Source organism: Protopterus annectens, chromosome 4.part0, assembly GCF_019279795.1.
Source record: "Protopterus annectens isolate FY-2018-M chromosome 4.part0, PAN1.0, whole genome shotgun sequence".
Classification (NCBI taxonomy): Eukaryota; Metazoa; Chordata; order Ceratodontiformes; family Protopteridae; genus Protopterus; species Protopterus annectens.
In genome coordinates, this window is record NC_056733.1 from 736593909 (window position 1) to 736611313 (window position 17405).

A 17405-nucleotide genomic window follows, 5' to 3' on the forward strand; every position below is an offset into this window, starting at 1 on the left:
TGAGACCATTTCACAGGGACCCAAGGGCATTAAAGCTACTACTGCCAAAAATCCTACCCCCTCTGATAGAGACTCCAGGGCGCTGGATAGATGGGGTAAGAAGGTATACACTTCTGCAACTTTGGCCATTAGGGCCTTAAACTGCCAGTTTCATATGTTAAAGTACCAGCAGCATATTGTTGGATTGCTTAAACAGAAAAGGATGTTGATTCCTGATTGTGCTGAAAATAAGGATTTACAGGATTTACTGCATTCAGATGAACAAGTTGGAAAACATACTTTGCAATGTGGTTTTGATTCACTAGAGGCATCTTGCAGGGCTGCTGTAACTGGGTCTGTACTTAGAAGGCATGCTTGGCTTAAGGAGCAATCCTTGCCAGATCATGTTAAAGCGGAATAACTGGATACTCCCTTAAACCAGGATCGCCCATTTGGCAACAAGGCAGAAGAGGTTCTTAAAAAGATGGAGGAAAAAGCTAAATCTATGCAAACAGTTAAAGATTTTGTACAAGTACAACCCCCAAGGTTTAGTAGGCATTGGCCTTCCAAGAATTGGTCCTTTCCTAAATCTTCCAGACCTTCACAGATCAAGCCCAGATCCAGCAGAGCTCCCAGGCTTCAGTCCCAGGGTACGCACAGGACTAAGCAGTGGGGGCCTCCACTTCAAAATCAGGGAGTAATAAAACACCCCTCTATGGTAAACTGTCTCAATGACTTATTTTTAAAACTTCCAAGCACTTCTCAACTGATTGCCCCTTTGGGGAGAAAGATTGCTCTTCATGCAAAGAACTGGGAACTCATTACCCAGGACAAATGGGTTTTAAATATAGTGTCCCAGGGATACAGATTTCACTTCCACACGTTACCAACACCAAGCGGTTGGCCAGATCTAACCCCAAATCAGTGGGCAGAGGCCCAAAAGCAAGTACTTTTTCTCTTAAGAATGGGGGCTGTTCAGTTGGTACCAGAAGAGGAAAAGAGACAAGGTTTCTACTTGAGACTTTTCCTGGTACCCAGAAAAGACGGTTCATGGTGTCCTATCCTGGACCTGTCTACTCTAAACAACTTTTTGGTGATTCCAAAATTCAAGATGCTGACTCTTCACCAGTTGCTTCCTATGCTAGGCAAAGCCACCTGGTTGGCAACACTAGATTTAAAGGAAGCATACCTGCACATCCCAGTCAGGGAATCTTGCAGAAGATACCTTCGCTGCAAAGCAGGCTACATGCACTATCAGTTCTCTGCTCTGCCCTTTGGCTTATCTACTGCGCCCAGGGTATTCACAAAGTGCCTAGCTCCAGTCATTGCATTTTGCAGACAAAGAAATATTCAAATATACCCATACCTGGACGATTGTCTAATTCAGGCAGAAAGCCAGAAAATACTTTTAAATCATCTGGCCTTTGTACAAAGGGTGCTAACTTGTCTGGAGTACACCATAAATGAAAGGAAATCACACATGGTACCCTGTCAACAAATTATATTCCTGGGAGCAAGCTTGAATACAACTTCCCAGATGGCTTTCCTCACGTCAGAGAAACAGATTAATTTGACAACCTACTTCAAACAAGTGGCCACAAAAACCTTGCTATCTGTAAGGAAAATACTACAAGCCTTGGGGTTCATGGCCTCCTGCATTCTTCTAATTCCATATGCAAGACTGCATATGAGGAAACTACAGTGGTATCTAAAAAGCCTGTGGTGTCAACATTCTCAGAATCTAGAAGCAATGATTCCTATCATACCTTGCCTGCTCCGGAATTTCTTTGCTGGGCAGAGGCCTGCCACCAAAACAAGGGACTACCATTCACACTACCCCCTGCTGCCCAAACCCTAACAACAGATGCATCAGACTATGCATGGGGGGGCTCACCTGGCAGGGAAGTGCATTCAGGGCAAATCTAACCCAAGTCAAATGCACCTGCATATCAATCAAAAAGAAATTTTAGCTGTACAGAATGCTCTGACAGTCTTCAATGACCACATTCTTCCAGGACAATTAATGGTAAAGATGGACAACACCACTGTTATGTGGTACATAAGCAGGCAGGGGGGGTACACATTCTTACCCCCTCTGCAGACTAGGCATTGTGGAACACAGCCCTGAGCTACCAAGTGCATCTACAAGCTCAATTCCTGCCAGGAAAAATAAATACACTGGCAAACGAACTAAGCATAAACCTCATGGACCCACACTAGTGGAAACTGGAGCCAAGGATTTTCAACATGTTGACAAGCAAATGGGGAGCCCAGATATAGACCTGTTTGCCTCCCCCCAGAACTATCAATTGGACAAATTTTGCACAAGGACTCCTCAAAAACAAGCTTGGAAAGTGGATGCTGTCTCCTTCAGCTGGAAAAAAACTATCAGTTTATGCCTTTCCTTCTCTGCCTCTGCTCTCCAAAGTACTACTAAAGATCAAACAAGACAAACCAAGGAAGATTTTGATTGGACCAGACTGGCCACGCCAACACTGCTACCCCGTCTTGTGCAGTGTGTCACTGTTGGCCCCATGGCGCCTGCCTCAGACTCCTACCCTATTGTATCAGCAGGAGAACCAGATTCTGCACCCTCAGCTTCAAACACTGAACCTAGCAGCCTGGCTAATTACCTAATCTCTCCTTTACCATCCTTCATTAAACCAGTGATGGATATCATTTTAGAGGCAAGGAGGCCTAGCACTAGAAAATCTTATGCTGCAAAATGGAAAAGATTCTGTGCCTGGAACCAATCTCAAGGGATGAGTGCAGCAGTACCCAACATACCTCAGATTTTACAGTACTTTACTGAGATGCTTCACAAGGGCCTGTCTTTCTCCTCTATCAAGATTCACGCCTTAGCCATTTCAGCTCATTATAACACAGAACCTCCCCTCTTCTCTCATCTACTGCTCAAGCAGTTTCTCAGATGGGCCAAAAATCTATGACCACCCAGGAGACCTCCAACTCCAGCCTGGGACCTTAACTTTGTATTGAAGAAATTCACGCTTCCTCCTTTCGAGTCAGCTGCTACTGCAGACTTAAAATTCCTTTCTTGGAAAACAGCTTTCCTTTTAGCAATCACTTCAGCAAGAAGGGTATCTGAATTACAGGCCCTCATGGCAGTGGAGCCTTTCATCATCTTTCATGCGGACAGGGTGTCCCTCAGGACCAGTCCGTCCTTCATGCCCAAGGTGGTATCCAGTGTGGCCCTTAATCAGTCCATTCCTTTGCCAACCTTCTTTCCTAATCCACAGAACAAAGGGGAATGGATACTGCACTCCTTAGATGTGCACAGACAACTTAGATTCTACTTGGACAGGACTAAACCTCAAAGGAAATCTGACCAACTGCTGGTGGCATTTGCTACAGGGACAAGAGGGGAAGGCTATTTCAAAGCAAACCATCTCCAAATGGATAGGCCATTGCATTCATTTCTGCTATAAGCACCATGGAAAACCTATCCCATAGGGGATCAGACCCCACTCAACCAGGGCTGCATCTACCTCTACAGCCTTTCTCAGAGGCGTACCTACCAGGGACATACTAGCAGCTGCTACCTGGAATTCTATACATACTTTCACCAAGCATTACCATTTGCCAATTTTCTCTAAATTCAGAGCTGGCTTTGCCACTGCAGTTTTGCAGGGCCTTATAGCTGGCCCTAATGCTATCTAAATTCCTCCTCCCATTCTTAGCTTTGGGAATCTACCCAAATGTAATGACTGCAACAGTGAAACACGGAGAACATAATACAGTTGTGTACACTTACCATAAATGTAGATGTTCGAGTGTATTCACTGTTGCAGTCCTGGTTACCCTCCCTCCAGCCCCCTGACTTCTTTTGACTTTACCTCTTCTCTCCTTTCCAATGCTTAAAAGCTTTTTGGTGCATTTGCTTTGTTTTGTTGGAGGTATAACCTTGTATATTTATAGATTTAATTGCTTCCCATTAGGGGAGCACCTGACATCTGGGGCAAGAAAAACTGATGTAATGACGTCGGCTGCATGTTTTATACCCCTGACGACCTGACGTCACGGAAGAAGAGACAGCAACCAACGTAGGATCCAAAACTTTGTTAATCAGGCCGACTGAGTGCTACTGCAAGCAGATAACCCAAATGTAATGACTGCAACAGTGAATACACTCGAACATCTACATTTATGATAAGTGTACATACACAACTGTACTTTCTTGCACTACCACTTGTATGCTGACCTTTGATCTTGCTAAGCATAAGGTATTTTTTCTAATGGTCATTCCTTTTGCATTGAATACTTAAATTATGAGATCAAGGTCTTATCTGTACAGCCCATCCTATATCCTGTCTTTGACAACTCCATAATACTTCAGTGGGAGTGCTGTCAATACATAAATAAATTAAATAAATAAACTGTTGCACATTGATCAATACAAAGATGGTGGCTTAGAACATTCAGGCATTCTGGTAAACTTTTAGTTTGAGAGTTTTTGTCATGACTTGCCAAGTTTAAGACCTGCTAGAATTAATGAAATGCTGTAATACTTCAGTGGGAGTGCTATCAGTACCAGATGCTTTGCTTCTGTTTGTTTCACCACCACCAGTTACTGATCGTGCATTAAGTACAGGTTGAGAAGGTTTGTTATTCTTCTGTTTGACCTTTACAGTATAATAGCTTAGTTTAACGTTTCCATCCTTTTGTTATTCTTTTCTGCATTATTCAACATGGATCCTTATGTGTCATTTAATATTCCAGTTTGAACCTCAGATTTTGTTTTCACTTCTCCTAGTTTTAGGAGGGACAGTCTTGCTCTTTCACTACTAATTTATCATTGCCTGTCCTTGCACATATCACTGTTGTAGTTCTCATGGTCTTATGTTGCAGCACATTGGAAATGCCAGTTAGCGTCCGCAACTGCTTGTTTCTCTGCTGAAGCTTTAGCTTTTCTGCTTTTTTTAACAACATTAAAAAAAATCTTTAGTCAGGCATTTTGACTTTGTTTTTGTTATTTCTTACGTTTTACTGGATCTTTTCACTTTCTCCAAATACTACTCTTTTGATGACTTTTCATAGCTGTCCTGGTACTTTGCCAGTTGTATCTAACGTGGAAATCAGTTTTACAGATAGGCTTTGAACTCCTGTGGTAGATTTTTGAAGACCTTATTTTTACCAAATATCTGACTGGCGCATATTTTGCCGAGTACCTAGGTGGGTTACTCTTTTTTTGTCAGCTTTAGCTTTATGTCCATTACTAACAGGTATTGATCTTTACCACAGGTACCACAAGGTTTTATTTCATTCATGTTACTGAGATGTTTCATTGTATGTTTCCTCAAGTGTAGTAAATTTGATTTCTGAATATTCCATTTGGAGAAGTCGTGTGAAGTAACTGTTTTATGTTGCTAAAAGATTATGTCAAAAATGATGTCAGATGTCCCACTTAATTTCTGTTCCTGATCCCATATTTTCTGGGGGGCTGACCCTCTTCTTTGATTCCAGCTTTCACAATCCAGATGCCCATGGCGTATCTCTCTTTTGCTAGTGTTGTAAGTTTCAGGTTGTATTTGCTCATAGGACTTATCAGCTTTGTCCTGTTCTCTTCCCTTTCATTTATTTATTTAACTTTTATTTGCCATGAAAGTCTGACTGGGACAGAACCCATTGTCAGCAGAGGCTCGGGGAGAAACACTCCAGATGTATGTCTTTGGAACGTGGGAGGAAACCCACGCAAACACAGGGAGGACTTTCAGACTCCTCACAGAAGGCACCCCAGCTGAGAATTGAACTGGAAAAACTCTTGCTGTGATAGCTGCACCACTATGCCACCCAACATGAGGGTGTTCACAAGATTTGAAGTGTCTGATGAACAGTCCATTCAGTTCACTGACACCCTGCTGATCAGGTTGCCCATATTCTGTTTCATTTTTTGGCCTTGACTACAACTGAATTTCCTTGGGTTGTACTTCATATGTTCCATGTCCCAAAATACAATATATATATATATATATATATATATATATATATATATATATATATATATATATATATACATATACACACATACACACACACACACACCTCTGAAGATTATCTCCTACTTCCCGAGTAGCTTGTTGAATGCCTTCTGACTTTCAGAACTCATATTCTGGCACTGTCACAATTTGTTTTAATGTCCTTATCCATCCATAGTTTTTAATGTTGAGACACAGAAGCTGTTTGTCAGACCTCTTTTCTGTGCAGGTAAAATTAATGTTAAATCCACAATAAAAAGAGGCAGGACCTAGAAACGGCAACTAGTTCAACTTTACTCACTAGCACAACCACAATTAGTGCTTTCATCTGTGATAAACAGACTTCATCAGATGAAATGCACTTGAATAATCTGTCATATTTAAAACACATCCCATCATCATGTGACTTCCCGTGTATCACTTTTGAAGAGGCCACATACAGTTATAGGCATTATATAATGCATCACATAATACTAACAGAACCACTTAAAACATGCATAAAAAGATGAAAAAATAACTAAACAGCCATTAAAATAATTAACAAAAAAAAAATATATATATATATATATATATATATATATATATATATATATATATATATATATATATTTATATATAGATAGATATATATATAGATATATATATAGATATATATATAGATATATATATAGATATATATATACACACTCATCTCTGAAAAGCTTTAAGCTTCAAAACTGACTGAACAGATATAAACTCATTTAAGGCTGGAGTCACACTTGTATTACATTTCAATTGCCACAGCAGTTCCTTTTTATCCAAATGTAACCCCAAAGGACCACCCCTTGGATTTTCAATCAACTTCTCCAAAACAACAAATTTAAAACCATGTGTAGGATGCAGTTTAATGTGCTTAGCCAAAGCATTTGTTTCTTGTGCTTTAGAAATGCCATGCACATGTTCCTTTATCCTATCTTTTAACACCCTTTCTGTCCTGCCCACATGAAAGGTGGTGCAGGACTCACATAGGGCTACATACACCACTCTTTTTGTATTGCAGTTATAATTACCTTGCATTTGATACATCTTCCCATTGATGACATATTCCTGGGTACATTTTATATAGGGGTAAACTCTGCAAAACCCACATCTTTTTATAGTAAATCTTGATTGTCTGAGGAAGAAGTAACAGGCATTTCCGGGAAATCATTTAAGTTTTTACCACTCCTGAAAAGTATTGTTGGCTTGTCTCCTAACTTGCCAACTCATGATCTTCCCTAATAATTAACCAATTTTTCCTAATTATTCTTCTAACCTCTGCTTGATCTTAAGAAAAAGTGGTGATAAAGGAACTCTTGTACTTCTCAATCAGAACCAAAGCAGTTCCACTTATTCGAGCCATTACTTCGGCCCCCACATTAAATGATGACTCTCCCAGCCTATTTGGGAGTGTCAACTGTGGCTTTAAAACAGGCACATATACATTATTCTGTGTTTTAATCATGGCTTCATCTGCGGATGAATCAACAAAGGCTTCAGGCTATCCACGTCCCAAAAACATGGATTTTAACAAAAAGCTTTCATCCCAAAAGTCTGCATATGATGATGTCATGAAGACTTTCTAGAAGAAATGTCCAGGCTTAAATGAGTTGATATCTGTTCAGCTAGTTTTAAAGCTTAAAGCTTTTCAGAGATGAGTGTTTATATATATATATATATATATATATATATATATATATATATATATATATTGTTAATAATTATTTTAATGGCTGTTTAGTTATTTTTTTATCTTTTTTAAACATGTTTTTAAGTGGTTCTGTTAGTATTATGTGATGCATTATATAATGCCTATAAATGTGTGTGGGATCTTTAAGTGTGATGCATTGGAAGTCACTTGATGATGGGATGTGTTTTAAATATGGTGGATTATTCACATATATTTCATCTGATAAAGTCTGTTTATCACGGACGAAAGAGCTAATCATGGTTGTTTTAGTGAATAAAGATGAACTATTTCCTGTTTCTGGGTCCTGCTGCTTTTTATTGTGGATTTTACAGTTTGCTTTTGGCGTTTGTAAAATTAATACTACCTTTATCACAGAAAAATTCTGTCTGCATCATAATACAAAACTGCTTCTGCCAGTATGAATGTTTTTTCTTAGTTTAGCTGCTGAGTTTAGACCTGTCCACCCGAGTAGACCCTGTCATCAAGTAAACTACTGATGGCTTAGCTCTCAGCATCACTGATGCATTTAAGCCCTTGTGGCATGTTGAACCACAAACCAAGTATGGACAGCGAAAATTGTAGTAGTCAGGAGTTAGAGAGAAATTGGGGATGGATACTGAAATTCTGTTTTCCATAAAGCTGTTGTGCAGCAAGAGCTGCCCTAAAATGAAGATCAGAGATTTATTGTAAATAGCGCTATTAAGTTTTCCAAGTATTGTAAAGTGTTGAAAAAATAGGGATATATGCAGACTGAACCAGAGTTAAAAATGATTCTAAGGACCAAAATCTTTCAGTTAACTGTAATATGTTATGGAATATGCAAAAAAAAGTTTGATTTTTTTTAATGAGAATAACATGACATGCATGTGTATACTTAATTTTCAGAGTGATGTTATTTCATTGCTACTTCATAGCTGTAATTGTTGTATTTTATAGGTTTTAAAAAGGGGGAATGTTAAATGAGGGACATATAGTTAAGGCAAATGAGCAAACTACAGTGATTTGCATGTTTTGTGGCACATGCATACACACACATGCACATTTGTATTTTAAATGTAGCCATGGTGGAGGTTAGCCAGCATCCTGAACTGCCTTTGTGTTATTTTAAATCTGCAAACATGACAGTCTTACAATTTTACTCACAGTGTGACTTAAATTGTTTCTTAGCTTGCAGCAAATCAGTGTTGTATTTTGTAACAAGGCAATGGCTGAAATTGGACTTCGACTAAACAAACACAGTGCGAGCTTGTAGGAATCCTTCTCAACTTATTTGAGTCTAAAACAACTTGCTGAAACTGTAAATTATCCTTTTATTAACACCAGAGAGGATTTCGTCCTGCTAAAACTGGAACTTCATCAGATAAAACATTATAAAAAATAAAATCATTTTTAAAAGAATACTCCGCCAATCATATTTCGTAAAACAACACACCTTCGCTTTATAACCAGTTTGCCTCAAGCCTATGTTAGTTAATTATAATATTAACCTTATTGGTTATAAAGCGAAGGTGTGTTGTTTTATGAAATATAGGATAATTTACAGTTTTCAGCATGTTGTTTTCGACTCAAATAATTTTATTTGACTGTTAACCGAAATTTATTGAGAAGGATTCCTACAAGCTCGCACTGTGTTCGTTTTGTCATGGTTCGTCGCTTTTTTTTAGCTTTGTGAAATTGGACTTCAGCAGCCTATTCCACCAAAACAACAAACAAATAATTAAGTAAATAAGTCTGTCTTCTCCTTCTTTATCCATTCCTTTCTTTTCCCCATGTATACACACTGAACAAAATGCTTGCCAACCATCAAGCTGTTGAAAAAGCTGCCCTTTTGCTTCCCACTGGAACAACCGCTCTTGTGCCCAGTCATTTCCTTGAAGGGCAAGAACCAGCACAACTGTCAATGAGGCAGCCATGAGAGGATTTTTGTTGCAAGTCTCAATCCCTGCCCCTTGGTGATGACAGAGAGAGCTGCCAACATTCCCCAAACAAGAGAGTGCTTAATCCTGCATGTGCCTTGCAAAAGTTTATCAGAATTCTGACATGGTTAGCCATGTCTATACTCTTCCAACAACTTTGATCTTTGTATTGCGACTGGCCTCAGATTACCCCTGGAGTGGTAGAGCTAATGGATGGGGAACCTCCAAATCCCTTTCCCCAGTAGGTATTCTCCTGAAAATGGCACTCTTTCTGCTTCTCAACTGAGGCTTTTAAGTTCCCAGTCCACTAACTGAACTCTGGAGATCTAGGTTGCAGTCAGGGCATTATCCCCTGTGTACCACAGAACCAGGTTTTATATCTTGCATTCCTGTCTGTGATGTTTGTAGTTTAGCACTTGCAGTCCTTTCTGGCTCCTATTCACATAATTTTTGTAAGCACATGATTTTATTGCCTGTATATATTCTATTCAAAAGAGGGGGGTCCCCTCTAACATAATCCTAAATTTCTGCAGTCTCTTCTGACTGTTATATGGAATAGTATTCTGCTACCAGAAAGCTCTGATTTTACTTGTTAAAACAAACTAAAATTTGCTTTCATCTTTTGTAGTGTGTGTATTGATGATTTTAATACCATTTGAAAAGAGGGATTTCTTCTAGAACACTGGGAGGCATGTCATCCTTCTTTGGGGGGGGGGGGGGCTGTAAATTTTTTTTACACTTTCTTGAGTTCTTATTTAAAAAGGGATATTTGATACAAATGTATAAACACACATTCATACACACACATGCACACATGGCTGTAGCCAAGTGATTACTTGATGGTTGAGCCCAACCCGTTCTTAACCAGATCTTCCTTTTTTTTTTTTCCCCTACTAGCTTTGCCTTCAGACCTTTCAGCGGTTGCCGGAGGATGTTGCTGTATTTGTTTGGAGTAAAGCACATGGTGGTGAAAGCTTGCAGAGGATTCTGAGACATCTGGTGCAGGTAGTCATGGGTAGCGTGACCAACAAAGATAGTCGACTGCTGGCTGGTGTTGCACTTGCCATGCTAATCAACACAGCACCTGACCCAGGAGGTGGAGCTACTGCCACACTGCATCTCTTACAGCTGGGTACACCAGGTAGCATAGAAACTATAGCTCACTTATCCTTCTTTTCTTGTTAAATTGTTTAGTTGCAGAAATTACATGTTGGGAGCACATTTTTTTCTTTCTAATTTAATGCTAAAAGTTAGTGTTAATATTGCAAGTTACAACATACACTATTGAATAGTGAGGGGCAGGAAGCATTCTGGTGTGGCTGAGTTGTCTCTGGTGAGTTGTTTTTTTTTTTTTTTGTTCTGGCCTTTTCTGATATGAGCAGAAGCTACACATCTGAAAGCTGGTCACTGATATCTGAAACTTATGCTTTCAAATTGATTATTTTCAAAGATGAACACACCTTTCATAACATTCATCTGAATAAGTTGCTGTATATAAAAGACACAGTACAGAACACAGTAAACACTAGATCACTGACTGCCAAATAGCTTTAGTGTAACTTTATGGGAAGAGGTCTGAAGCATCCAACTGTACCACATCTATTTCTTTTGAGTACACATTTGTTAGGAAAACTCTTCATGATATTTCATTGGCAGCTTTACAGTACACTCTGCACTTTAAATTTCCTCTATTTGTGGTTTATTTAATTTTCTGTTATAGTTACAGGAAGGGTCTTATGCCACTTAGTAGAAATGCAGTTCTCAGCATTGGTACTACATAAACATGCACATTATTCTGTCCTGCCTACCCGCATTTGTTTGTATGCATGGCACTACACCAAAGGACATATATTGCAGTGTTCCCAAGATCTCTTTAGTAATCAGTAACAAAGTTTAATGCCCAATTTGTGCCTTTAACGTTTAGAATTCTCATTTAAATATCAGCTTTCCCACCAGGCATAAGAACAGCTTTTTAGAATTTTTTTTTATCACTGTCTTTCTTGAACTCAGATCAGTCTGCTCCTTTAGCATTTCCAGACTTTGCACCAACATCACATACATATTTACAGGAACATGTATGTTAATCAGAAACTGATATACTTGAAACAAGGTTTCTTTTTTTTACAAGGCTGTGATATCAGCACAGTGGCTCATCAGTTACCATTGTTGCTTGACAGTACTTGACGTTGTTCTACAGTTAATTTCTTGGTTGGTGTGCTGCCTACTTGGGAGTGAGTATGTCTTTCCTTTAAAGGTTCATGATGAAGTATTAGGCTAGCTGCCATTGTGAGCTATTTTTAAGCTTTGCTAATTTTCCTTCCAATGGTGAAAATCAAACCTTGTACCTCATGCCTGTGAGGTGAACACCTTAACCATTATACCAACCCCTGACCCCTATAACACTGACCCATTCCCATCCCTGGATTCAGAAGTGGGTTGCCTGAAGAAAAAACAGGAATCCTAATCACTAGACTTTGTGGATTTTCACTGATGTTTCAGTTTCATTCAACATCTGACAGACATGATGTAGGCTAATTCCTATCCTCCAAATTGCATGTGGATTTGTGTGCGAGTCTTGTATCCATTGTCATTTTGGTATTTTCCTTAGGATTAGTTTTTCTGCCTTTCCCCATTGAATGCTGAAATAAGTTTTAACTCATTTGTGAGATTAAGCTGGCAATTAGAGTACATTTTTTTTGTACATAATAGTCCATATCAGTTTCCCAGCTTGTTTGCATTCCTTTGTTTTAACAAAATTCCAAACACTGCCTCTTCTAGAGCTCATTCATTCTGGTAGGTGGTACCTTAAGTAAGCTATGTAACTTACATTTTGCACTGTAGCTGAATTATAGCCTTTTTGTTAACTTGTTGGCTTGAATAAATGCAGCACACTATTTCAATAGTAAGGGGTATTTTTATATAACAATTCATTTATTTGTTGAAAATACAACCGTGAACAAGTACAAGTATAAATGCAGCACAGTATTTCAATAGTAAGGGGTATTTTTATATAACAATTCATTTATTTGTTGAAAATACAACCGTGAACAAGTAGAAGTACAACAAGATAAAGCATAAAAAAATTACATTTACATGTGCTTAATCTTCTATAACATTCAGGGTACTGTATAATGAAGTTAAATAAGTTACAGCTTTCAAAGACAAAACGACAATAAACCTTTGTATATTAGAAAGAATCTATATAGACTGTAATGTGGGTTCATATGGTCAAACCACTGTTAACAAAGAGTATTTTTATGCAAATATATCAAAAGGCTTACATAATTTGTCACTTAAATAATGACAGTAGCAAACACTAAACAGTGTAAGGCGACCTATTAAAACAGTACCACATCGTTCAGTATATGCAGCTTATTGATGTACATTAATCACAGCTGAAATAAGGCAAACATTAATAACTAATAGCTGTATTAATGTACAACAGTAAAGCTGTGATGCTAATTGATATGCATTTAAGCAGCAAAGTTTTAGTGCTGCTTGCTGTTGTAGCTCTCTCAGTGCACTACTTCAAACTGCCTGCTGCAATTCTGCTGCTTCTACTTTTCTTCGGCTCCATTGCAGCCTTTATTGCAAAAACACAAACTACTTTTGCAACAAAATCTAGGTGTTTTGAATGTTATGAGCTAACGTCTGGTTCATTAAGTAAAATGGAGAGTGTTACAGCTTTATTCCCCTGTCCAGTCTGTTTCAATAAATAAATCACCATTTATTTTAGTTAAAAGTCTACTACTTTATATAGCTAAACAGCTGCCAGTCCTTAGTTCTACAAAATAATGACAAACTTATGTTTCTATTGTTTCTCTGTCCTACAAGTTACTGTCTGTAATTAGTTGTGCATTTCCTTTGCATCAAAAAGCCTGATTTGATGGGTCTATATTATATGAACAAATGTTCATAATTTCAAACGCTCTAAAGAGGGAAAATGCTGGAACTCGAAGTGCTTCTTGTGGAATCACAGTACAGTGAAGGTCATAATATCTGCCCTTTCCTCACTGTAGTGCAATATTGGAGTTGGTATATATAGTCAGTGGGGTGTGGGGGGGTGCAGCCCCTCCCAATAACGAGTTCGAGGTCCAGCATTTTTGCTCTTTAGAGCATTCGATATTATGAACATTTGTTCATATAATATAGACCTGGTAGTGTTGTCTCTCCTGATTTGTACTCTTCTTTTTTTTTTTTTTTTTTTTTTTTTTTTTTTTGAGTGCTCAGAAAAAAAAATAAATATAGACTTGTGCAGTAAAATGACAACTAGTCTTCGTGAAATAGCAGAAGCTGTGCATCACAACCGAGGTAAAACACTTCCTCCCCAGTGCACTTTGTCATCAACAATGGCCATGGTTCACGGACTTAGACTGAGTAACTCTGCAGTGCCCATCATTTCCTTCCACCAGGCAGGCACATACTGCCCGTTACCTTCTGTGACCGACAGACCAGTATAGTCCCAGACATAATTATCCCATTATGCGCCCTACTCTTTAAGTGTTGGACAGTCAGCTGGAGTCCCTTCTGTAGCCTGCATCGGCTGATGCTTGTACAGAGAAAGGAGACCCTCTAAAGCAGTAGGATGCCACCCTTCTTTGTCAGCTTATGCAGGGTATTGCCAAAATAAATGTATGGCAAGTCCATCGTTGTGCTCTTCTGCTCCTGTTCACAGTTCGGAACAGTACAAGCTCCATTCATTGTCCCTTCACCCTTCTGTGCTTATGTTTTGAATGAAAATCCACACACGCTTGCATTCATTTGTACTGATGCTTCTGCTTCTTGCATTCAGCTGTTCTGCTAATGTATCAGCTATTTAAGAACACTAAGCAGCAGTCAGTGCTGTTAGTTTTTTTTCTCTAGCCCGCTGTTTAAAATATGCTGAGTAACAGATGATGCCTGCGTTTGTCAGTGATTATATAAAGTGATTAGACTGTGTTGTGCCGATTTTTAGTATGCATTATGTGGCTGGTCCACATAAAACAGAGGTGCATAATAATCCATGTACATCTGTATGTTTTCTTGCCCTCCCCAGACTACCTTGCTTAACTGAAAGGGTCAGTGATGTAAAGCTTCACTGAAGCAGGTTGCAGGTCACTGTCAGTAATGCCATCAGGTGCCACAGTAAGTAGGAGACATAACATGACAAAACTATTTGAGAATGCTTAATATTATCTCGGACTGCAGCGGTGTTGGTTAAAGATGCATGTGTAATAAAATTGAAGTTGTGCAGTTGGAATTAAAAAGTAATTCTGCATTGCATTCAAATTATGTTACATAAGGTTTATGGGTGGTAGGCAGTATCCTGTCTCCTGTTTTGAGCTATTTGGCCATGTTCACAGCTGTGTGTGGTAAAGCTGGGCATCGTTTTGTTGACCACACATATTTTAACCTTTTGTTTTCCCCATTCCACAGCCGCTTGACTGCTCCATAGACCCATCCCTCCCCCATGGGTGACAGTCATATGGCCATTTCTTTCATGTGGATACTAAGAGTGGGACATGTCATAAGTTCATAGGTAAATGCTAGGCAAATAAGTCTGCAGATGAATGTGTGCGTAACTAATAACCAGACAGTGACCAAGGATAAGAATTAAACCCTGTACCTTCACCATTGTGCCAACCCCTAACCTCCAAACACAAAACAAGGGGGGAAACTGTTTTGAACCCTTCACCCTTGTTATAGGAAGCATGAACATTAACCCCCCCCCCCAGTGCTCACTGGTATACACACACATTTGGGGAGAACAGGGTTTTTGCAGTAGAGCCTAACCCCCATCTGCACATGCCTGAATATGCTGAAGAGGTTGGCAAGGAGTGGGCTGTGTGATTGATGTCCGTACTTCACCATGAGACATAATCAAAGCCGTGGCCTCTAATGAGCTACACCTTTGTATGAGACCAAGTCTCCACTAGGAATTTTAGCCATAGGGAGTATCAACAGATGCATGCTTTTTGCTCCTCATCCCAAGAAGACTCCTCTCCACTTTCATGCCTTCTCTATCAGGTATGTAGAACCCCTATAAAACCTTAGACCCTTGGGTTATAATCAGTGTTTTATCCCTTGGCACCAGTGGAGCTAGCTACTTCTTACATTATTGTTCCTGCATTTTAGCTTGTTACAGGCCAGCATTTGACATAGACAAATGCCTGTATAATAGAGCCCTCTACTTCACTGACTTGTTTGCCACCTACCCCCACTTGCTTAAAATCGGTTACCTATTGAGTTTTTATTTCACTGTTTCCCATAGTTTATACTGAGGGCTTTCATTTCCTCTTGTTGGCCTTTTGTATAACAGCAGAATAGTAGTCTCAAAACAAAATGGCGCATTTTCTCTCAAATGACAAAAAGGAAACTTCACTAATGTGTAAAGCACACAGATCAAAGCCTTAACAAGCTCAGAAGTGGACACAGAACACTACATGCAACCCATATAAGAAGGACTGAAATTGGCACCCTTCACATGTTGATAAAAGCAGGCACAGTATACCACATGGACCCTGAGCAAGGTCGTAAATGAGTACAGAACACCACACATAGCTCAAACAGGATTTAGAATGGCCACAGCATGCCCAACAGACTGTGAATAGTATTCTTTAAGTAGTAGTCATAAACAGCTGTACAGTGCAGCCATAGAATAACTGCAGTTTAAACTAGTTTTATTTTTTTGGTTTGTTTTTGTTTTGCATCAGTGAGGGGCACACCAGAACTAAAATGCTCCTTTATTTATGCTCAAGCTCAGGTATGAATGTATTGGTTTGGTGTTGTATAACTGCTGTAAGGTTTTTGTTTTGAACTGTTTGATATATGCTTGGCTATTACTGCCTTTTGCTAATGCAAACAGGGGCACTGACAACCTCCAGACACTCGACCCCACACAGTTTGGCTTTGTCAAGGGGAGATCGTGTCTGTTAAATCTGGTCGACTTCTTTGAGACAGTCACCAATACCATGGACGAGGGGAAGATGGTGCACACCACCTACCTTGACCTGGCCAAAGCCTTCAACACTATTCCCCACTTGGGCATAATAAATGCTCTCACCTAGGCTTCAGTGCATAATTTACCAGATGAGAACAAACTGTCTCACTGATAAAACCGACCTAATCAAAATATGGGAAACCACGTCAAGCAGTAGACCCATGATGAATGGCATACCCCAGGGATCAGTCTTGGGGCCTCTGTTATTCCGGATATACGTCTGTGAGGTGCAGGCCAAAACCAGTGGGCTATGGCTGACCAAGGTTGCAGTTGACTGCAAGCTGGGTGCAGTCATCAATTCCCCAAGTGATGTGGACGCCCTCCAGGAGGGTCTCACCCAAACAAATGACTGGTGCCAGAAACATGGCCTAATGCTGAATGCCAAAAAAATGCATCATTATACCCTTTGGGGAGAGTGACATCCCCACATATTATCACATTAATAGCAATGTCCTAAGCACACAGTCAGTCATGAGGGATTTGGCACCCGGGTTGATAGTAACCTGACTTTTGACCACCATGTTGCTTCTGTTGTATGGAAAGCTTTCTACATGGCCCACCTTATAAGTAAGGGTATCTTATCCCGGGACAAGGAAGTCATAACATCCCTGTATTCTTCCCTTATAAGGCCAGTTACTGAGTACATTGTCCCCTTCAGCATGTACCTCGCAAAGCACATGCAGCAGCTGGAGATACCACAGAGGTTTCTCACCAGAAGAATTCAGGGCCTCAAACATCTACCCTACACAAATTGGCCAAAAGCCCTGTCCCCCTACTCAGATTCATACAGATTCCTCAGAGATCACCTCTGTCTGGCATACAAAGCAATC

At 39.6% G+C, this 17405-nt stretch overlaps 1 protein-coding gene across 1 annotated transcript in view; it reads left to right on the plus strand.

Moving 5' to 3' along the window:
• LOC122799562 (thyroid adenoma-associated protein homolog) overlaps positions 1-17405 on the plus strand; it is a 672025-nt gene that overhangs the window by 62874 nt on the left and 591746 nt on the right. Inside the window, exon 6 of the mRNA XM_044068695.1 lies at positions 10494-10737. Within this exon, the coding sequence (XP_043924630.1) occupies positions 10494-10737 (244 nt within the window). The remainder of the gene's footprint in view (positions 1-10493; positions 10738-17405) is intronic.